The sequence below is a fragment of the Molothrus ater genome, chromosome 1 (genome assembly GCF_012460135.2).
Source record: "Molothrus ater isolate BHLD 08-10-18 breed brown headed cowbird chromosome 1, BPBGC_Mater_1.1, whole genome shotgun sequence".
Classification (NCBI taxonomy): domain Eukaryota; kingdom Metazoa; phylum Chordata; class Aves; order Passeriformes; family Icteridae; genus Molothrus; species Molothrus ater.
The window spans coordinates 127,407,923-127,432,718 of NC_050478.2; the positions used below are offsets into that span (position 1 = coordinate 127,407,923).

Sequence of the window (24,796 nt, forward strand, 5' to 3'; positions counted from 1 at the left end):
CTCACCAGTGCCGAGTACAGGGGAGGAATGACCTCCCTGCTCCTGCTGGTCACACTGTTCCTGATGCAGGCCAGGATGCCATTGGCCTTCTTGGCCACCAGGGCTCACTGCTGGCTCATGTCCAGTCTGTGGTCAACCAGCACCCCCAGGTCCCTTCTGCCTGGGCACTGTCCAGCTACATCATCCCCAGCCTATAACACTGCATGGGGTTATTGTGGCCAAAATGCAGGACTCAGTACTTGGACTTATTAAACTTCATCCTATTGGACTCTGCCCATCCATCCACCCGATCCAGGTCTCTCTGCAGAGCCCTCCTACCCTCCAACAGATAGACACATGCTTCCAGTTCAGTGTCATCTGCAAATTTACTAATGAAGGACTCGATGCCCTCATTCATATCATCAATAAAAATATTGAACAGAACTGGCACTAGCACAGACCCCTGAGGACACCACTGCTGACTGGTCCCAGGTGGATGCAGCACCATTCACCACCACTCTCTGGGCCCAGCCATCCAGCCAGTTCTTAGCCCAGCACAGAGTGCTCCTGTCCAGGCTGTGAGCTGCCAGTCTTCCCAGAAGTGTGCTGTGGGAGACAGTATCAAAGGCCTTGCTAAAGTCCAAATAGACAACATCCACAACCTTTTCTGCATCCACCAGGAGGGTCACTTGGTCATAAAAGGAGACCAGGTTAGTCAAACATGACTGACCCCTCCAAAACCCATTCTGGCTGGGTCTGATCCCCTGGCCATCCTGTAAGTGCTGCATGATGACACTCAATATAAACTTTTCCATTGCCTGACCAGGTACTGAGGTCAGGCTAACTGGCCTGTAATTACCAGGATCCTCCTTCCCACCCTTTTTGTGAATGGGTGTCACATTGGCCAGCTTCCAGTCATCTGGAACCTCACCACTGAGCCAGGACTGTTGGTAAATGATGGAGAGTGGCTTCACAAGTTCATCTGCCAGCTTCCTCATCACCCTGGGATGGATCCCATCTGGGCTCATAGATTTATAAACATCCAAGCAGCTCAGCAGTTCTCCGAATGCCTCCTCTTCGATAACGGGGAGGCCATTGATGATGAATGACTAAGGGTTTTCTGTGTTACCTACATAAAGAAGTTTTCACTCAGCACTATTCTAGTCCTTTTCTGGGAGGTACCAAACTCTTCCAAGACAGTATGTGGCCTTTAGAATTGCAATTGCTACCCAAGTATCAAAGGAACATTTTTTGCTTCACCAAATCCACAGAGTAGACTATGCACGCCCCAGGAGTTTTTACACTGCAGCCAAATAAGGCTTTCTTCTGTGATGGAAGCACCCATTAATGTCTTTAGACTCCACTCATTGAACAGGAGGATCAGGAACACCTGTAGAGCCTTGTTTCTTTCCAGAAGCAGCTCTGTACACCAAACATCAAACACACAACACATGACCCTGCGGTCTTTTTTATTTGTGGGTGTTCTCTGCCACTGAAAACTCCAATGCAAAATGTCCTGCAAACCCTTAACTTGTGTTTCCAGCCTTAATTTAATTCAAAATTGGTCATCTACACCATGTGATGTGGGACATGGTTTGGTGGTGGACTTGATGATCTCAAAGATCTTTTCCAACTTAGACAAACCTATGATTCTCTGTTTTTGAGATTCTAAAACATTTTATCCCCATTTTATACTTATAAGAAGGGAAAAGAATATTTCTATCAAACAGTAAGTTTTTTTATGCAACAAGTGTCCTGGCAAAAGCAGAGAGTTGTGGACCATGATCCTTAGAGCCTTCTGCCTATGAAGCCTGCTTTAGGGCTAAGGAGGAAGATATTACTTCAGAAGGACAAGTTCTCTGGTTGTGTGTATGTAGCTGGAATCCTGCAGGAATTGATTGTGTCTGGCCTCCTGATCATACCTTCACCAGAAAGGTAAAGAAATGCTGCCTGTATGTGTGTATACACACATTAAGAGAGAGACAACAATAAATGAGGATTAGTAGGTGAGAAAAATGACACTGGTTACTTGGGAGAGGTACTTGGTGTAGAACACTGGTCAGAAACTGTTGGCATTTTGGTATTATCTACACACAATGCTTGCATATATTTGGAGAGACTTTGGCCTACTGAATATTTTAGTGAATAATTCTTCAAAAAGCTGAATCTAGAAGATGATACACAAAAATACATGATACTTACCACTGTGAGAATTTAGGTGCATTTCCAGAGCTCTTGCGTTTGAAAAGCTTTTGGTGCACTGTGGAAAGGGGCAGACACTGGATATCTGCTGAGCACTGTCCTCACTCTCCTCTGACAGCTGTGGCCCCTCTCTTTGCCTCCCACTGCAGTAATACATGAGATGGGCCTGCAGGTTCCGCTCACTTCGGTACCAAATGCCACAGGATTTGCAAGGGAATATGTCCTCTACAAGCAAGTATAAGCAGGTGCAGGTTAGTCACAGTTCACTTGGTCCCAACCAATTAACACAGCTAGATTAATTCCCCTCCCTTCCCCATTAAAAAAATACTTATTTAACAAAACATTGAAAGCAGAGAAATGGGTTTATTAAAATGTCACTTGCAGATGAGAAACTAACATGGGAGACAGTTGTTTCTTTCAAAAGGATTTTTTTTTTTAAAGTTGCATAAAGAAAACTGCTAGAAGCTTTTGGCACATAATTACTTTAAAAAATTAAATTAAATTAAATTAAATGTTTGTTAGGAACATGCAATACGGATTAAGGAACTATGCTGTATTTCCAATACATCACTACTCATTAGGTGACATCTTTCAATTTTGTTTCTGTGTGCACAAGACTTCCAGCTCTGGGGCTTGGAATTTTTGAGCGCTAACTACAGATCATTCTGAAGAATGTGTATTTTCAGTATGCTTATGCATTTATTACTGTAAAATCCTTTTGTTCTGATATCCTGGAGGCAAGACTTGACTACTTTTCCTTAAGATCCAATCATATTGAATGTGATATTATTCTAAGCAGCATGTCTATTTCCTTGGTTTGTATTCTTATTAATTATAGAAATTGAAATTTCTTATGTATTTTTTGTCCTCTTGTTTTCAGTAAATTGTTGGTTTTCCACTTTTCATTATGCATAGAGGATATTTACTAAAAATAAGGCAATTTTTCATTGTCTCCTATCCCAAAGGGTCAGCCCCCCTCTGAGGAGAGACCATGCAGAGCTTACACAGTGTTTTCAACAGAAGTTGGGATTTTGATCATGCATTAGAGGCTACACACTTTAGTAATGTGAAGAGTAATAATGGGTATGGTATTTTTCCACAAAGTGGACAGATATTTGTGTATTAATACTCTGTCAAAGGACACAGAACCTGTTGTGTATACATCTCAGAAAGACAAAAGATCTGTTTAATCTTTCTGAAAGGTGAACCTTCCACCCTATCAGTAAGAACAAAAAGAGCTCCCTGCTCTTTTGGGGCACATCTACACTAGTAAATTAAACTGTGACAGGATCCACAGTTCAACACTGGGACTTGTCTATATTGCTAAATCATGACAACAGTCCCTTCTATACATTTGGCTTAAGTCAATGAACACTATTCCCATTCATGCATAGATTTCAGGAATTATCATAGGCATAGGACCATTCTCTGCATCTGGTGCGGACACCTCTCAACTGTTTTTGAGACTGAGAGGATAAAATTATGAGTAACTCCAGACTGTGACAGCTGACCTTAGGACCAGGCAGTTGCAGTCAACATCAAAACACATCTTGATCAACATGAAAACTCCCCTGACTTCAAAATGCAAAGAGCTGCTAGAGACTGTAATTAACTTAGTTTTGAAGAATGGCTGGCTGCTCTGAAAACATGGCATGTGTAGCTGATGATGTAATTCATTACCATTCATGACAATTTATGTTTAATTTCAAATATTGATGTGTATAGGACAACTGCTTTGTTTCAATTCCTTTGGGTGAACAAAGTTGAGGACTCCAACCCCATTGACATGGATGAGTCTTTTATTTGCTAAATATTTACAAATGCAGCCAAAATTTACATTGCTTAGTTTGCTTCTCTGATTGCAATGCTAATGCTCGTCTATTTTTCTCCTCATGAATTTGCAAGAAATATTTATACCACTACCAATTTCTATTTTTCCCTTTGCCACTGAATAATTGTGCATGGATTTCAGACACAAGCACTTAATGGAGCAGTTAGTATTCCAACATACACCACTATTAAAACATTAGTGATACAGCTTGCATCATTTGAAATGTCTACCTTGCTTTAAAGGTGGCATTTCAACATTTGGTTTTGGCCTCAAATGGTTTAAAATAGTTGAACTGTTGGTGTTTCCATAGAAAAGAAAGTCCAAAAGGACTAGTAGGAAATTCTGATATGGGCAACTTGTCCTATTTGAATTCATTTGACTGCATTCCATCACAGAATTGAACTTTCTGATTATCTTAATGAATTTGACTTCCAGCCATCTTTATTTCCTATGGGTTAGATGGCCTGCACAGTCTGTAGCTGCAGTTATGCAGGGTGAATATGTGACTCCCATTACATGCTAAGCAGAGGAAATGCATTTGAGGAGTTTTGCATGATGAGAGGATGGAATTTCAGGGAGAGCAATATACAGGGATGGGATCTGAACTACTTATTACTATTCTAAAGCAATGCGAAACAGATAAAGGCTACTTGAAACTAATGTTTTAATTACTTAAAAGCAAAATATTGGAATTTATTTCAATTAATACTTTCACGTAATGAAACATTCAGCCTCAAGCTGAATATTTTAATTTTGTTTTTAACAAACATTAGGAAACATAAAAAATCCCCCATTCAAGCTACAAAACCAATTTTTTTTTTCAGAGATCTAGAAAAGGAATGTTTAAGAGATGGCTCACTACAAATTTAGAGATTCATTCAGCTTGTTGCTCAACTTCTAGTTCAAGACTTTAATGAAGAAACTGAATTTTATCAACTCAACAATGAAACATTAAAATAGCTCCTTATGATCAGAGGCAGAGTTGGGACTGATGTGGAAAGTTATGAGCAGTAAGACTTGCTATTTTAGCATTTTCCTTGAGTCAAGAACACAGAAGTTACTCTGAGTTGCTGCTAAACTTGTACAGCCAGAGCTAATGCACCATACACTTAAAGACTCCTCCCAGCAATGTTCAGTGTGGCTTTCCAGGGCTCTGCAAAAGTCAGTGCTGACAGAAAAGATGTTTCCAGAAGTGTGATGTTGTAGAAATCTGACTACTTTGCCAAAGCCCAGAGTTGGCCTCGTAGATTTACACAAGAATATTATCTCAGCTGAAACAATCTGTGCCCTTTAGGTAAGGTAGCAGCTCCCTTTCTGCTTTTCAGATTTCCTTCCTTTCCTCGTTGGCTATAAACAGGCCTCCCCTAACAGTGGTAACTTCAGTTAGTGGCATGTTAAGTGCTTCTGACACCTTATTTTGGAAAGGTCCTGTGCAATCCTAATTGCTGGTTCCTTGAGCAGGTATGTCAGCTCACAGTTGCCCCACTGATGGGGTAGAAGTGAATGTGCTTAGCTAAAGGGCATGAAGCTGCTCCAACTCACTCTTCGAAGGGGAGACTTGGATGATAAGGGCATTTGAAGGTTTATCTTTAAAAATAGGCTAACATTAAATATGTAGCTATCAAAATTGTTTACCAGAAAATAAGCAATTTAATTTAATTGCTTACCAGAAAATAAGGAATTAAAAAGGAAAAATAAAGTGAAAGGAAAACATGGAATGAAAAGTGTTACCCGGGATATTTTAACCAGTCCTGTGTGAAGAGCTTGAAGAGGTTGTGACTGTTCAAGGTTCGGTATTATTAGGTGTGAGTCTGAGTGGCAGATCATGTGCTCACATGTGCATGTGCACCTTAACTACTGTGTTCAGTATTCATTATAACTAATTAGAATACTTAGAAACCATGAGGAAGCATGAGGAAGTGCTCCAGCATGGGGTCTAAATGGACAGACTTGCAAACTGCTGAGAGCTAAGAATGTGCGATCTAAATCTAAGTGATGACTGGTGAGGATCATGGTAATGGCCAATATATTTGAAAAGTACTTAGAACGGAGGATGAGGAACTAGGGCTGTATAAAGGTAAACAGTAGGTAAACTTTTGCATAAGCAAGAGTTAAAAGTGTAAACTTTGTCCCAGTACCAGGAACACTCATGTCCATCTTCTCTAAGAACAGCACTTGAATGCATGCTGCATTTTATCCATGACAGAGCCCATTGATGACCAGAAGATCTAAAAACATTCTTGGTTAACCACATTGAGTGGAGATGCAACAATAAATCAGGGCTGCTCCTAGGCATGATTTCTGCTGCATTTTGAAACAATCACTGAAAGGATGTGTTTCTTTTCTTTTGCTGAGTATCACAAATTATTACCAGAAACTGCAGTAGTAAGCAACAAGCTTACTTGAGCAGCAGAGGCTGGACTTTGAGAGCTAGACGACTTATCTCATCTACTTTTTTGACAGTTTCTAATCCTATTGGCTCTGGGAACAGATCACAGAACCTCCACACGAGGGCAGGTACTCTGGGTGAGGCTCTTGCCAGACTGCTCTTCCTGCTCTTTTTATCTGAGATGATGGGGGAACAAAAGCAGGCTTTGAGCTGTGGTGTGGTTTCTGCGGTCATGAATTCACCATCGCTGCATTAGCTTTTCACATGTGCCTTAGAGTGCTGTTGTTTTAAAAATCCGCCAGGGAATAGAGTTCCTCACTTACTGTTCACAATAGCTGTAGGCAAAATAGATGCCATGGCAGCTTGCTGCGGGAGCAGCTGTATGGAGTCCAGCAGGCGGGCGGGGTACATGCCTTCTGTGAGAGTCATCTGACTGGCAGCTTGCAGCCTTGAGTCAAAATCCACAACAAAGGCAACCAGCTCTTCACCCTCTGAGATGGCCTTGGTCGTGGTACACCAAAGCTGCCCTCCTGCAGGAAACAAAAAGCAGAAAGATTTAATTGACAATATCAAATTCCAGAACTTACATAATGAGTGCTATCTTCGCAGTTCTGATTTTTTAAAAATTTTGATGGTTTATTTAAGGTAAAGAGGCATACAGTTTTTACTTTTCCTGTCTTCCTTCTACCAACATAGGAATTTTCATGTATAAGAAAAACAAATTTGGGATAGTTTTTCTAACTATTTGCAGCATGAAAAATTATTTTAATTTTTCATTTTGTCTCCTAAAAAGCCAGCATTATGAAAATCAAGATATAAGTGAAAATAACTTATGCAGCACTTCTCTTATTATAATTTTCGCCAAAGTTCCTGTAAATTTTTTCTCAACTCTAAGCTTGTTTTATTTTGAATAGCAAATCACAGCACAGTAAAACCAAACAGCTGCAAGAAAGAAATCAGATTTCCTCTTAAGGGCGTTCTTCCCCTCCCTTATGTTTGTCACCCTCTTTCTCTAAAAAATCTTCCCTTATGTAATATTCTTCGTAACATGACTGCTTTATCTCTGCTTACACTGACTGAACTTCCTGAAAAGAAGATATGCCAAAGATCTGTTTCATAAAGGCTTATTCAAATAAAGGTTTGTTTAAAAGGGGGGGAGAAGGAGGGGAAGTGGAAGAACTTTCATCAAACAGTAAGATACACTATAGCTCTGTGCTGCAAATGTCACGTGTAGTGCATTAAAAAGAAAATTAACTATGCGAGTACATCTACTAATGTATTTGAATGAGATAGTGAATGCTCATTTATTTAACATGTTTAGACAGGCAAAGCACTTATATTGTGTTATCTACACTCTCAGGCCTAGATACATATCCAATACAGTTATGCCTGAAATAATGTTGCATACTTTATATGTTATAAAGCTTTTTTTTTCCCCTCAGGTTTTGTATATATAGAGAAAGCTATATGTTGCATTCATTAGGCAAGCAAAAACTGTACTCGTTTTGATAAGTAATATTGCTGTGTTTATCTTTTGGCATAACTGCCTTTTCAACTGCACTTCATTTTTTCCCTTCAACGAGATTATAGTTTTAAAACAACTTGTTGCAAAAATCTGGTAGAGGAGATAACAACAGTGTATGATACGCCACAGCTAAATGGAAGAATTAGGACATTGTTTTAGAGAAATCTTGGACAATTAATTAAACCAATCTATTAGCTTTCAAAGATGAGCAAACAAAAAAGCATCAGTGACAGTGTATTTCAGTGGCAAAATACACTAAGCTTCCAGACCTCAAAGTGGCATAGAAGTTTCAAAGCAGAAAAGTGTCTTTGTATTCACCCTTCGGTAATACAGCAGTTGAAGGTGCTACAAAGTTTACAAACAATTTACTGTGAGGGGACCAAAGCACACCAAGATTTACTGGTCTCCAAGATGACAACATTAAATGGTGCAAATCAGAGTAATCTCCTCTAGAGAATAAGAAGATGAAAAATAAAGATAGCACCAAAATTTTCTACATATGCAGAATCCTAACGCCTGAGCAGGAATTAAAAAAAATTTGAAGAGCACAATCTGACATATTGTCTAATATAACTAGTAAATATACAGAAGCCTTCAGAGCTAAACAGGGAGAAAACCTCTTCTAGAAAGAAACAGGTTAAATTCCTAAAATATACTTGTAGATGAAAATACATGGAACACACACTGCAATTTGAAAACCTGAAATTGGGTACTTTTGCAGCAAACACCACACAGTTAATTTCCATTATTAACATGCACTTCTATCTTATTTATATACAGAAGGTGTAATAACCAACCAACCAACACATTTTAGTATGTTTTAATACAGAATAAGAGCTCTTTCTAGACTTTATAAGAGCTCTTTCTAGACTTTATTATTCACTGGATCTCTTAATAAAAATGAGTCACTGCAGAATAAACAACTGAGACTTTCTCTATCCCAGCAAACATCTTGACATGCTGTGTGTACCCTTGGTGGGGAAAACAAGTGATTACTGGGTCTCCAGCTGCACTCAGTCTGGATCAGCTAAAAGGCTGAGTCAGGCTCCTGGTGTTGGAGCTCCTCAGGGCGTTGACTCATGTCCAGCAGCAGATTAAACTCGGACAGCTGAAGGGAGCAGTGACCCCGGCTGCCTGCTCCACCCAGCTCCTGCAAACTGTCACACCTACGGCAGGCACAGCCTGGTGGGATGTGTGACAGCTTTGGAAGTACAACAGTTTCAAGTTTGGCTTAATAAAGAAAATCAGAATTACAGAAGTTAAATCCATTTCTGCATATTAATACAAACCTTCAGCTCAGTAGGATTCAGATCCAAGAAGGATATTGCTATTTTGTTTTCACTCATCTCAGTCAATAGAAAATGAGGCATTTAAGTAATCATGACATACACATCCACATTTTCATCAGAATATGATATTGTGTTAAGTTAAATCCACAGATGAACTCCCAAAAGATGCCTTCCAGCTACTGGAAATGCAGCTCAGCACCTTTGCAGCAATAGTCACTCATTGGGACAGGACACAGTGCAGTCCCCACTTGTCCCCTTCTATGCTTGCCTGCACAGAGTAAGGCAAGAGCTGCTGTTTTGAAAGATGCAAACGATTTTATTCCCCTTAATGCAGTGAATGCAAACATGCTGACCTTCATGCACAGCAGGAAGATTGTGGAAGAGAAGTCTTCTTGAGCCTTCTACTGCACAGTCAAGCAAAGAGCACAAGTCAGTCAAGAGTGACAGAAAAAGTACTGTCAAGTGCAGAGAACCCGACAGAGGCTTCCAAATTTAATAGGAAGTTCCAATCGTGACTATCATATGAATTACTATGCTGTCTAGACACCTCTGGCAGGGATAAGGGCTTCCTTACAGGTGGCAGCTAAAAATCAGGAAAATTTTTTTCCCACAAACATTTCTACAGGCTAAGACACAACTGACATATAGACAGCAGTCTCTCAGGAGCACCACAGCTTTTCATTAAGCACAGAGCAGAGTTAACAACAGGCTTTCAAAGGGATAGTACAGAAGCCATAGCCAAGTACCAGTGGCGATTAGAAGGAGACAGGAAGATGTTTGCATGAAATATATGCAAAGGCATGAAGATTTCATAAAGAAATGTGAAGGACTATTATTTATATGAGATGAAGTTCTGATTAAGCTGGCTAGATTTTTTTTAACCAACTGTTCCTCTTCTCAGAAATAACTTACAGGAGTGAAATTGTTCTACAAAGCTTTACCAGGCAAGGTTTCTCAGTCCTAAGATAACACATGCATCAGAGGAAGAGAAAGGATGGACAGATGTTTTAACAGGGATGAGTGACTGACAGTGCCTCTGAAGTTGTAATGGTTATATAATTTGGTCTGAAATCAATGGTAGATTTTGTCCATAAATGAATACATTGTCCATAAATGAATACTCTTCTTGTCCATAATGAATACATTGGCCACCCATTCTGCCATAGCAGAGAGAAGATTCTTAGTCAGGCACAAGAAGTCTGACACTGATTATGAGGATGACAACGATTATATTTATTGCTCACACACAATCTCAATATTGTCAATGCAGTATATAATACAAGCAAGTCTAAAGGATTATAATATAAACAGGTTCAGCTAGAAACATACAGGCTTACAGTCTTGGGCATTACCAAATGCAAAGCAAAAAAGCACCCCTTTTGCTACTATGGGATTTTATCTCTGTATGTGGCCGGCTTTTACTCACGCATTCTGGACGGAGTGCTCCCTATCTTCGGGCTGGACGTACCCTGCAGGAGTTCCTGACAGGGGCGGGGGAAGGAGGCCAGGAACCCACACGGAAACTGCCTGCAACCTTGGGAGAGCAGTTTGCCCAGGTGGCCCAGTCTCCAGCAGCACTTTATACCCTTTTCAGGCCGATGTGTACTAAAGTCAATCGCAACCCTCACAGCTCCCCCCTCTCTGGAACGTATTCATTATGCGAGTAGTCCAGACAGTTCCTCCTGCAATTCCCACCCGGTGCTCTTATCTCAGGGCAATTCCCACCTGGTGTTGTTATCTTTGGACAAATCATATTGCCCGTCAGAGACAATAGCAAAGGAAAGCTTGTGTGCCTCGTGCAGAGGATGCACGGGAAGTTTCGGGCATCCTCTGACTCTATTTCGTCACCATCACAACCACGTGCACTGAAAGGGGTCTTAAGGGTTTTACCTGGTAAAGTAGTAATAAAAGTCTTACTCTTGTGCCAGTGCAGAAAGGAAGGTTTTAGAACAGCAACAGGCTTTGTAACATTGTGAGGCTGTTTTCTTGAAAAGGGTAATTATGGTTCTGTGAAATTGAAGATAAGTATCTTGAGCATGTAATATATTGTTTAATATCTATGGTTAAATCAAACAAATGTATGTGATATATAACACACACATGTCAAGCAGAAGAAAAGAATAAAAATGTCTATAAACACTGTGTATTTATTTTAACTCTTCTAGTTGTTCAGAATTCAAGGAATTAAAAGTGCTCACTTGTTTAATCATCAGAAGACAGGAAAGCAAAAGAATATCATATTGTGCAAACTAGAGCAAAAAAATTACACTCCAGTTGCATTGGCATGAGTTCTTTACCAAAAGACATCAGGCACTGAAGCAATTATCTGATACCTTCAGAACATCCACCAAATGGGAAGGTTATTTCAGGGTTCTCTTCTTTGTCGGCATCTTTCACTGCAAATATTTCTGCTGCTTTAAAAAAACACCAACACCCTTAATTACAAACAAAAAAACCCAACCCAAACCAAAAACTTTCTATGAAAATGAAAGACTAAGGTCCTGATGTCCCTGAAAAACTGTGGACTTACTGTTCTTTGTAATGTTTATGATCAAGATTCTTGTACAAACAGATCTGGTTCCTAACAGGAAGCTTATAAATCATACTCATAATTGCTGTCAAAACTGCAGCGGAGTGTACTGCAAGTTTCGATAATAAAGAATAGAGTCACAGTTCAAACTTGATTACATTTTGGAAATTCATGGTGCTCTTACAAGAATCAGTGGTCTTAAATATCTTCTTCTCCTGCCAAATTTTTCACTTGCACTTTTTATTATTTATGAAATCAGTGTCTGCACAATGTCATGCAGACCTCTGCTGATAAACTCTAATTAAGATTAAGACAAGCCTTTTGGAAAGGATCCCATCATTAGCAAACATGATAAACACAAAAATACTCCCTACTTGTCAACCAGGAGCAATTCAGTAACCTAACAGTATTATCTGTTGCTAGGCTACAGGGCTGACAAAGCTTCAATTATATTGTATGGCCATACCTATAGAAAACTGTATAGGAAAATGTATCTAATATAAAAGCATTTAACCTCATCCATGCTATCTGTAATTCACGGCTTCCCTCAATGGCAAAAAATCAGGTTAATAATTACATGGCATGCTGAAAAAATCTTAGCAATGTGTCATGTTTGCACAGTTTTTTCTAATTTATCTCTATGATTGATAGACATTTGCTTTGTAAAAATAATAAAATGCAAGCAATGGGATGCTGTAAACCAGAAGCATAACTACATCTGGACTCATCAAGATATGGAATCACACATAGTATAAAAAATATATAGTAAATTGAACCAATTAAATCATACTTAGATGCAGTAATACACTATCTTCTGTATTCAGAATAAGGAGTAAAATGGTAACAATACGCATGTTAATTCAAACCTTTGTTTTATGTAGGACAGACACCTAAAATAGAAAAAAAAATTTTCAACCGCCCTTCCTTTTTTTCTTCTACATTTGAAATATTTTTTAAAAAAGGGACCTCTACTATCCCATTTGAAACCAGGAATTTGCCCTGAAAATTTAACTAAATGACCCTTCACTCATTTTGATCCTTAGAACTCTGGAACCCTAAACCACTTCCAGGGAAAAAAATAGAATCCTGTACAGTGAGTGTTGTGATGGTGGTCTGCTGCTTTTTTGGATATTTTTCCCCCCACTTATGTTTTGCAGGCCTTAAGGATGACAATCTGTGGATCACAGTCTGATATATATAAGGTCAGACTCACCTAACTCCACCAGGAAAAAGAGCATCAAAATGGATGAAACCATTAAGCCTCTTGATTCATATTGTTGCTTTTAGGAAAAGTACCTTAAGAGAGCAAGTAGCTCAAACCAGCATTTCCACCGAGTACAAGGAATTTCACAGACTGAGAAGCATAATGACATATAAACATATATTCAAAAGCAAATTCCAGTTTCCCTGTCTTTAGTATCAGTTGATTTTCTTGGTAAAATCAAGTTTCTGAGTCTTGTTTTTTTGACCCAGAAATGCCACACACCTTTCACAGAAGTTTAGGAAATCAATGGCAATTTCTATTAAAAGCAGCTTTCAGTGCCAGTTAATTCCAAAGTGTTACTTTTGTGTAGTAAAATTTGAGCTTACTGGACTTGATTGCGTTGCTGCAACAACATAATAGCCCATTTCCTGTACACACATCTTTTTGCAAGAAGGGTCAAAAGACTATCAGAATTTATTTAAACAACAGACTGTTGCTCTTAGCAACTTCCAGGCACCATCAACTGAATTAAACCTTCCTCTCCCAATAAAACATTCCAACTTGCAAAAAATTGTGCTTTTTAGTAATGGTAATGCAGGTTGGAGTTAATTTATTTTCTTTCCTCCTTTGTTCCACAGGTTAGGCATTTATAGAAAATTTGCACATCACAATAGGATGGGATCTTCATATTTGGGTTCCTTCTGCTTCTCACCCATGGGGTTGTGACGACTCAGCATATTGAATGCTATTTCAGTACAGCACAAGTTATTGGGCTGATCTCTAATTTTTGACATGAACAAAGTACATATATCTATATGTGGACACATTGTTTAATAAAAAAATTATAATTCATTCAAATCCAATACTGTTGAAATTTTTGACAGTAGAGTGGTACAAGGAACAGAACTTATAAATTATGTGTGCCCCTTCTTTGAAAAATGCTTTGGAGGTTTCTTTGTGCATTGGCAAATACAGTAGGAATATGAGTTATTGTGTGAATCCTCCTGCACAGCACCTGATAAAAGAATAAAGAGCTGTGACATATTCTTAAAACAATAGAGGAATTAAAGAGAAACAATGGGCCAGCTGCTTCATTAATACAATCAAAAGACAGCCCAGCACAGAGGAGTCCAGATAATTAAGCACTACTCTTTTAGACCTTTTTTCTATAATAAAATTGCTAAAAATTTATTAACTACTTCATAGTTGTTAGATAGATCTATGTACTTGTTTATTTGGGTTGATTAATGCCTTTTCAGTATTCTACAACATGCCAACTCATGGTTCATACAAGTTTTTGAATAAAATAATGTAGGAATATGTGATACGGATCTGTGGTATATACAGCAATAAATCAAAGGCATTTTGTGAACAGTCTTTCCAGTTGCTAAATAATTCTTAGCGTTTTTCACATGCGTACACAAAATATGTAATCTGCACAGCATTTTTGCTATTAATGCACTTTAATGTTGGGGTTTCTCTGTGAAGTGTCCCAAAAATCACCCCTGCAAATTCAGACTACTCAAACTCTCACCAAAACCAGCTTTAGTGTTACATTATTGACATGATTTCCTAGCTTCTTCTATAATTTTTCCTTGTTTACTGATCAAAGGAGATTGCCAAAAGATATTTGACCTTTAATTTTAACTACCCACTTCATATTATAAGCCTGCAATAAATGGAAAATCTATTATCCTGTATAAAATTAGACCAATATAGGGGACAAACCAGTTCTCTTGCCACTTTTACTATTATCTTTGTGTTCAGCTTAGAATATGGAGCCTTCTCAATTTTTAGCTCACTGAACAAAAGGCAAAGTGAAGAAACTGCAGTGATATTTTCCAGAAGGAATGCAATAGAAAAATACTCATCTTAATGGCTCTAGCCAAATTAAACTCCTGTATTTAGAGACATAAGCTCTCTGACCAGAAACAGGGAAGAAAATACTCCTTAGGAATATAGCTCTTGCTCCTTCATGTGAGTCAACCTGAGCTTCGGGTCTGACTTCAGCTTAGTCATATGCTGACAGCTGACAGTGTATTCATCTGAATAGATGATTTTATGGTTAAAACTGTCAGGCATTATATAGCTGATAAAGAGGAAAAGAAAAATGTGAAAGGAATTCGCCAGTCCTAGGGGAGAGAACTCCTAAACCTGGCATCTCAGTGTGAGTGTCAGGGGTTGGTCTTTCCCTTGCTGCAGAACAACTATTACTAACATCACCATCTTATGGCAGCAGCTCTCAAATTCACACTGCAAAAACCTTCCTTAGCTGAATCCCAAATAAAGCACAGTGTTTCTGAAGAGTAAGGAGTGCAAGGAACAGATTTTGACCTCTTGTTTTTAACACTGTTGTATGCTTGCATTTTGTTAGTTTGAGGATATTTATGTGTTTCCTCCAATTAAATGTCTGCACATAACACTCAACACAGTTCTAATAGGTAAAGAGGCAAAATAGATTAGTGCTCCGAAAATATTCACAGGAAAATAATGTGGTAATTTTATTTGCCATTTTCCCCCCTGATAGAGCTGTCACAGCTTATTTACCACAGGGGGAGACAGTTAAACCCATATCCTTAGAAGTTCTATGCATTTAAGAGGCTTATATATCTCTTCTGGGACCCTCGTTCAAATCCTGGGCTAATCAGAATGAATACATATCTTTCTATTAGATGGCTCTAAAAAGTCTTAGGTGATATCAGCTCCTGGTGGACGACAGTCCACAGCGTAAAACTATTAAATGTTTGGCACAAATGGCAATACTTACGAAATGAAGCTGAAAACTGTAATATCCTCCCACATCACAAGAAGTTAAGTCTGCTGCTCAGAGGTTGAAATTAAAGCCTGCCACAAATGCTAAACCTGTTCTATTTCCTTGATTCAGCATAAACTCAAACAAGGAAGTCAAAGTAGTTCTTCCCCAAGTTTAGTGATTTCTTCGCTTTTTTCCACTCCTCTTTTCTCTGTAAATTCTACTGTTTTGAATTGAGTGCTACACCTTTTTTACATTTGAATTAGGTCTCACTGGAGTGTTATTTTAGAATTTATGAAGCTTTCAGAGAGAAAATGATAAACAGCTTGAAAAAACCTGCTAAACCCTTGCTGACATTGCCCACATTACATTCCCACCACCACTGCAAAGGAGCTAAAACTTACTGTCAGAGCACACTCATCTCCCTTTTTACTTTTTACAGGACCACTGAATGGCACTCTCCATAGAGCTTCCCAGGAGACATTCCCAGGTGACGCCCACTGCTCTCCCCAGCTTTTGTGGATGCACCAGGTTTCACAGAAAGAGAAAATGCACCACTGAAACCAACTACTCTGAAGCAGGGCTTTGGATACACACATTCCTACAATCCCTGCTTCCATAACAGCACAGCTGTAAGGTGACCTTTTGTAGCCTTACAAACACAATCATGCCTGTGGATTGTCTTTTCAGAGTTATTTTGTGAGGCTGGAGTGTATGAAAAAAGGAGGTGATTAAATGAGACAATAGATATGCTTTAATGGCACCTCTTTCTTGCAGGAAAAGCAGAGTACACTTCATCTTATCAATGGATTTTCTACTGTCTTGCACCTGCTACTGTAGGGCTCATTTCTTGCCCCTGGGCAAATGCAGAGTGAATGGCAAAGGCACCTGAGCGGAAGGAAGGATTATATAGAAGGAGTTGTAGTGATAGGTTGTATTTGTAAAGGAAAGCAACACAATAAATGTAACAAGAAATAGGGAAGTTTTAGAACGGTAAAATCAAAGTAAGAAACATTGGTTATGAGACCTGCCTGCTTATCCAATACAGGGGCCATGCTCCAGAAAAAGCTCACAGCTTTGTGAGAAACAATAGCCAGCTTTTATAATGAACAGAAGCTGGAGCATTTCGTTATGTGCACTGTAACCCAGAGAAAACAGCTGCTATTATCGTGAGTTATCTCGGACCTTTACTCGTGTTAACGTTCAGCTCACAGGCTGAAGTTCAGGAACTGAAGTTCACCTCAGCTGTAACAACCATGGAAGAAAAGTGGCACTTCCTGATTCCAAAAAGTCTCGCTCCCACTTAAGCCATTAGAATGTTTTACACTGGCTGCAGTGGAAACAAGACTCTGTGACAAATCTGTGTTCTCTTACCAAACAAGTAACTAAATAAAAGTAGATTTGCATGTTTAGTATGTTGTAAAATGTAAACACCATAGAAGATATAATAAGCATTATAAAAAGTACCTCTTTAAAAAAAAAACCCACCACCACCCACACACAAAATCCCATACCAATATCCCAGATTTCCTTGAAAGGAGTTAAATCCCAGTTCTGCTTTTTAAAGTAGAAGCTAGAAGTAAATTGACTGAAAACTCTCAGTGATCAAAAGCATTTCCACCTTCCAAACTATGCATGGTGTCCAAGGTAAACGGGAATTATAAGCCATCACCAGTGTCCCAGTTAGTTCATCTAGTAAGAGACTGTTAACAGCAGAAAGGAAAGGCTGAGTTACTTCTGGTTACAATGGAACTTGAACAAAAAAAAAAAAAAAAAAAAAAAAGAATGAGCAAATTGTCAAGATTCTGGCTGTACACACTAACACAGATTAACAATTGAGAAGAATTCTGCACTTCATGACTTCTTCCAAAACAGGTTTAATAAAAAATGCCAGTTTACTGAGCATCATACAGGTGCATAGGAGCTACCATTGTGCCTGCTTGGTCAGCATGATTTCTAAATGGCCAGGAAAAAAGTGACTGTATACCCAAAGGCAAGCTGTCAAAATTCAGTTTGCAGCTGATAAACTGATTACAAAGCTGCTTAAGACTTTGCTTGTAAACAAAAGCATTTATCAACTAATAATTTGCAATAAACTGATGTAACTCCCAGCTGAGCCCCAAACTGTAATTGTCTTTACCATCTGCCTATTAAAAGACCATTCTTCATCACCAAGCAGGAGCAGAAGGGAGAGAATCTCCAACAACTACATAACTTGCATGCTTATAAATAATCTGTGAGCATTTCACACATTCATTATGATTGCCAGGTTTTGTATACTTCATTTTCTCTTTTTGAGAAGCAAAGAGGTGCAGTAAAGTGGCAGAAAAGAAATTAATAAATATCGCCTGGTGCAAGAAAAAATTATGTAAATTCATCATACTCTGCAGTTTCCTAATTTTTTTCTCTTTTTGCTACTCCATAGGAATATCATGATGGAAGCCCCCTCAAGCACAACTTTACAGATTAAACTCTCAATTTCTTTTCAACTTGTCAGTTTTCATTACCTTTCTTTCTTATGTATTCAGTTCTTACAGCTGCTTCAATGGGAAGCCAGTTAAAGCATACTGGCTCCCTAGGGGGAGTCTGCCAGGGTCTGAGGCATTCTGCAGGCTCCCTGGACTTCTACAGGTCACCCTTAAGAACATTTTGCCTATCTTGTTCAGAGGATGTCTGAAAATTAGGTGAATTTACATGCTTTTATTTTCTAACTACTGACAGCCTTAGTCCTGAGAAAGGAGGTAGTGTTTAGACAAAGTTCAAAATTAACAAATACAGATGCTCTAAAGCTGATACATCCCAAGGGAACAATCACTTTGTTAAATGTCTAAAATATTCAAGTATGAGGGGAGAAAACAGAACTGATACTGTGCAGAGAATGGCAGCCCCTCAAGATGTGTCTGCATGAAAAATTGAATTTAACAGAGAGTTGCACTATGATTTAGTGCAATGCACTTGACCAACTATTTCTGCAATCTGCATTCTCAGCCACTCACTGGTCTGAATGCAAGGCTGTGACCAGAGACCCACGATCAGCTTACCTCTTCAGAAATAACTGTACAAAATGCACAGATGTTTTAAATGCAGCTTGGTTCCTCACTGACTCTCCAGATTCAGACCAGAATGATCTACTTAGCTGAAGTGAGGCTTTTTGTGGGTATGAAAAACATGTCATCACTGGGACAAAGCTGGGCATATAAAAGCAAAAAGAGGAAGGTTCCTCCTTCTAATTGCATTGAAATGCAAGAAATTAAAGGGCAGCCCTGTCACCGATGTTCACAGAAGCAGTCTCATTTCCCTCACTGATAATCTTTGCCTACCTTGTAACACCTTTGTCTGACCCAGTGTTACCACTAGTGTTGCCTTCATCACCCCACTCCCTAGAACTGCAAAAAGAAATAAAACCACCTTTGAGTTTGATTGGGACCTATGGACTTTGTTGTTAAGATACATTCCACTCAAGACAATTATGCTTGCAAACTAAGGTAATTTTACATGTATATAAATACATGTACTTGTGAATATGCTGGCTGAACCAGGACTTCATACCTCAGTTTCTATCCACAGTACTGGGACAGAACCCAAATGAGGTGAAACAGAGGGACAAGTGAAAAACAGTGTGTATACGAAATTTCTTTATTAATTTTGTAAAGAAAATTTTTTGTTGAACACTAAAACATAGTGATGAAAATCACCTTTCAAACCTCTGTTGTTCGAACTCATCATATAAACTATTTAATCATAGAATGGCTCAGGTTGAAAGGGACCTTAAAGATCATCTAGTTCCAATCCCCCTACCATGGACCAGAATGCTCAGAGTCCCATCCAGCCTGGCCTTGAGCGTTTCCAGAGATGAGACATCCACAAAGTGTCTGGGCAGCATGTGCCAATGCCTCACTACCTCACAGTGAAGAATTACAAACATAAGTAACTCGGGCAGCTGAGATCCTTAGCATGATAATGCTGCGCTAAGATATAAAGTTAGAAGAGTCACCGTTTCGAAAAGACTTGTGTAACACTTACTTTTTGTTAAAATGTTAGGGGGAAAAAAGAGAAAATATTGGAAAACACTACTCTGGAGTTAAAATTTTCTTTTGGTTACCGCGCAGAGAGACGAAGCTGTGCGGATTCTCCAGGAGCGCCCGGCGGCGGCGCTCGGCGCGGCCCGCAGGGGTCGCTGTGGCGCCGCGGGCGGGCCCGCCATTGATTCGATTTTCCGCCAGGCTGCGCAGGCCCCGCGCTGATAACAGCGGCGCTGATTAAAGCCCGCTCCCGACACCGCGCCGGCCTGCTCCTGTCACGACAGAGAGCGCGGCTGCCGCTCCCCTGGCGGAGACGGGTCCCCTCACGGGCGGGCGCACCGACGGTACCGCAGGTGATATTTTCAATAAACTGCAGGATTGACGCGCAAAGAGAACAATATCGATTACAATGCTGTCAGCTCACTTCAGGAGCTGTTTAGGGAATACTTCCCCTCTCCCTGGCACCATCCCTCCCTGCTCCGGAAATACCCAGCGGGGCACTGCCCCGCGTCCCCACCCCGCGGCTGGGCTCCCTGTGCCCCTCCGCTGCCACCAAAACTTTGGGGACAAGGAACCCAGGCTGTGATGGCACTCATACGAAGGCGGCTGTTGCCACCTCGGCAGCTGGGCAGGCTGCTGTGGATGCCGAAGCCCTCGGGAGGGTCAGATTTTGAGCACACCGAAGCTGAGACACAGCAGTATTGGACTGTGTCACCCCCTCCTCTGGCCTGGCACCCCAGATCTGCAGCCAGAGGGCAAAGGCAGCACAGGGTGGTGTCTCTCTGCCCCTGCCTATAAGGTGTTCATGGAAATCACCTGTGCTCACCTACAATAACACAGGTCCTTATTTCTACCTAAATCATTCCCCTGCAAAACTGGAGAGTGGAAAGATGCAGCCAGGGCTGGAAACTATCCAGCATCAGCTGCTTCATAATATTTCTGTTGCTGAGCAAAAACAGCATTCCAGGGTGCGTGACTCCCATGGAAACACGTGGGAATCCTGATGTTAAAAGTTTGTGGAAACCTTTGAACACTTATCTCTGTCTCATGAGAGTAATGAAGAAATTTGATGTCAAGCATGCAGTGATCCCTGAAGAACTCTGGCTTTTGGAGGAGAAGGGATTACACACCGAGGTGAAATTCTGCTAGCCCTGAAGTGCTGGCATGAACCCCTGTGTCCTGGCTGGCCCCTTAGAACTGCACAAAATCTTAAGAGGAATGGTATGAGGCTACTCTTAAGTAAAGGGGTCGCAGAGATTAAAGAAAAGTTCTATTAAATGTTTGGGATGCTCCGGGGAATAGAAATTTTTACGAAGCAGAATGAAAGAACTGGCAGCAATTACCTATCAAGCCTCCCCGTCTGCTTGGAAATCTACCCTGCTGATAAGGCTGTTCTCATGGCCACCCCTCCCCACTCCCCCATGAACCCATCCCTGCACTTCTCTGGCCAGTCCTATTGGACACTAAATGTTATCTACTACCTCTCTTCCTTTCTAACCAGGACAAAGTATAATGAACAACTTGGAATCTCTCTGGGGTATGGGAATGGAATGCAATCTGGCACCATGGAAAAATGCAGTTCATCATTGCCTAACCTACGTATGACTGAGACCCAAACACAGTCTCTTGAACGCTAGCCAGTTTACAAGCAGTGAACCTCACAATATCCACAACCTGCTGGAGATGCTTCACTGTCTCATATCTTTTTGTTTTGCTAAAAGTTAGCACTCACATGGACAGCCATCTGCATCTATAACTCAGAATCACTAAAATGGTCCATTACTCTCTCCTTAATGTGTTTCTTCTTGGTTCTGAGCAGATGATACTATACTATTCTATCTCAAAAAATGTGTCCTCATACTTCTTTATTAAGACACCGGAAAAATCAATGCTCTCTATGCCCTGGAAGTGGAAACAGGATTTAGTCTCTATCTTCATAATGGAAAATATTGCCCATGTGTAGGAGAGACAGTTTAGACCCATTTCCTCAGTCTATGGAAATACTGCTTGATATAACAATATAAAATGCCTTTCAGTGCAGCTTCTTATTCTGTATTTAAGTCTTTTTTAGCTAGGGGTTTCTCAGTTGGTAACTTCTTCCTGTTTAATTCTCTTTTCTCATTTTCTTTCCCATTTACTTGCAGCCCTGTACTCCGCCCCACATTCTCAGTTTTCATTAAATACAAACTGATAAAATAGTAACTGATAATTGCCAATCTATAAGCCAGTCAGGTAACATATACACTGTAACACATATGCACATGTGCAACTATCTGATTTACTGGCCATTACAAGAATTCTCTCAAGCCTTTACTGTGATCAGTCTGCTGGGATGATATTCCCCTAAACAGATAGTTATTTTTAAAGTTGGAGAGTTTGTTATACAGATACACTGCAGCTGGTCCAAGCACATTACTTAATGGCACTACCAGAGATGTGCAAACTGTGTCTGAGATACTGTGCCTTGCGTCCTTCAGTTATCAATTCAGGATAGTTCTACACAAGTCATCTCTCTGAATCCGAATTAACATTTTCTCTCGCTGCTCATTTACCTGTTCATGGTACTATTAGCTGAATTAACTGCACAGACAGGTGAAGAGTGGATAATGCTGGAGAAATGGAAATAGCTGTAGCTGTAACTATTTTCCTTTTAAAGCTTCACCTGGCTGGTTTTGACAGGTCATTCAAGACTATTCAGTTTCTTGGTCTGAAGTCCCCTGTGTAAAACTGCATGCCTTTTAAATATTACTCAGATATCTAATCTATATCTAATGAATAGATCTAGCTGCCTGGAAATGGAAGTGATATATAAGACAATCAAGATAATATATTTGAGTGCAAATTTAAAGAAAGGGTTGACAGTACCACAAAGAAGCTGCAGCATGAACAACCTATTGCCTAAGTCTTTGCAGAAGAAAAAGATATAAAATGAACAAATACCAACTTCTCGGGGAAAGCAAACACAGTGTTTTGAGGGGAAGACAAAAGAGACTAGAAAAAAAAGTATGGCAGATTTAACAGGTAAGAAAGAGAGGCTTAAATATACTATATGATAATAAAAAGATCAACTGAGGATTTAAAAGGGCATAGCTGGGCATATTTTAAGTGAGCTAAATTATCTCTCAAAAGACTTTTGCAGATGCTAAAAAGGAGACTATGAGAAGAATTCCAGGCAGCATTTACTGGGCAAAAATTAAGAAATCTACTCCTGATCTTGCTCTGACTTCTGATGTCCAATCACTCACCTTTCTGGGAGAGTTTCAGATGTGTCCACTGATGGGCATATGTGCACCTGCAGAGCAGCTCTCAGCTGTCCTGCTACAGGCAATGGCAAAGAGCTGCTCCGAGAGGGCTCTCAGAGCACATTTGTAAAAGCTAATTAATATGAAGAATATGAAAGATATTACCTGAAAAAAACACCAAGTCTCTTTCTGTATTCTTTCATTATTAATTATTATTAATAATTAAATAACCTTGGTTTACATATTCAAGGCACCTCCACACAGGTTCCTGCCCAAAGGAGTTTGCCATGGAAAGGTCAGATTTCAAGAACCTTTATTTATAATAACAAGTACTTAATCTGCAAGTGGCCATCAACTATTTACATAAATAACACCATTTTGAGTCAGTCTTATGTGTAGACTTTGGCCTCCAAACTGATAGGAGATGACAAAGAAAAAACATGAGGCAAATTACAGAAATGACCTGGGTAATGGCAATGAAAATGGATAAACAGCTATGTGTGGGGTAGATTTAGCAATATGCCTGCTAGTGGGTGCAGATCCCATTAATTCCTTTGTGAGTACATGTACAATCCTTAGCTACAGCACGTTTAATTTTTAGTGGATTGATCTGTGTGTCTGAAAGAGCAATGTCCAGAAATAGGCTAGGCTAGTGGATAATTCCTGGAGGCCAGCTGAAAGGTACGAGGTTTGATGAGGGATTTGAAGGAGGAGCTGCAAATACTCTCAACCGCATAATTGTCTACTTTTTCCCCAATGTAAATCATTATATTTCTTGCCCCAATTTTTTATCGAAATCGCTTCCAACTTATTTCAGTCTGTCACAATAATATTTTCATATGAGGAGTGTTGTAACCTAATTCCTTCATTTGAATAATACATTCATTTTTAATTACTGCAACTTGATCTCAGATTATTCAAATAACTGTTTCATTTTTTATGCTTACCCTGACCCCAGTGTATTTATAGGCTTTTATCCTTACCTGATACCAGTGTAATGTAATTATAGATTGTATTTTAATCATCTACTATATCCTAGTGAGTTTGTTTAAATCACTCCAATCCAGAGTCTTTTATTTCTATGCCTTTTAAAATTCTACAATGGCATTCTCATTGCATAAAAGCAATATTTTTGTAGTTTACTACAATGAATGAACATTTTGCATGCATTGCTGGCCATGTTTCTAATTTAAATTTTAAAAAGTTGCTATAGAGAACTCTATGTAAAATGAAATCCTGACTTGTAAACAGGCATGGGACAGCTCATCACTTGAAATCTTTGTTCATAGCTGCTATTTGGTCTCTAACATAAGTTTACAAGAAATGCAGCAGAAAAAGAAATCAAATTTTTATTCTACCAAAAATAAAAGTATACCTTGAATATTGACAAAATATTTATCTTTTCTGCTCACAGGCACCAAATGTTTCCAAGTTATTTTACCTGTATTATAAAGAATTCCACATTGTATCCAGAAGTTAAATAGCTCAGGTGGGCCATGTCATCCCTAGTCCTGGCCACATATTGATTCCTGGGCTACCAGTTCTCTTTAAGAAAGTTTTAACTCTTGGAAGCTTTTCGTATTCTGAGATTATTCGGTTTTGCTTAGTAATAAATTAAAAAGCAATAATTATTATATTTCTTTCCCACTCCTTAGTGCTGATTGAGGAGTACCCCTTTCCCTATCTTTTGTGTTGCTTCAAGATTCAAGTGTGGAACAGGGTCAGAAATCAGATAGATGAAGCTACTGACGTTTGCACATCTGCCTAAGAACCAGTATCTTTCTGGCTGTCAAATCGATTTGTACTGAGATAATTGCCACTGCTCTAGTCA

The 24,796-nt window shown here is 39.5% G+C and overlaps 1 protein-coding gene across 3 annotated transcripts in view; it reads right to left on the minus strand.

Moving 5' to 3' along the window:
* The window catches only part of ZFPM2 (zinc finger protein, FOG family member 2), a 308,205-nt gene that overhangs the window by 5,977 nt on the left and 277,432 nt on the right, over nt 1-24,796 (minus strand). For all 3 annotated transcript variants that reach the window (XM_036406843.2, XM_036406840.2, XM_036406842.2), the window contains 2 exons: nt 6,725-6,931; nt 2,182-2,406 (listed from right to left, as the gene is read on the minus strand). In XM_036406843.2, the coding sequence (XP_036262736.1) occupies nt 2,182-2,406; nt 6,725-6,931 (432 nt within the window). The remainder of the gene's footprint in view (nt 1-2,181; nt 2,407-6,724; nt 6,932-24,796) is intronic.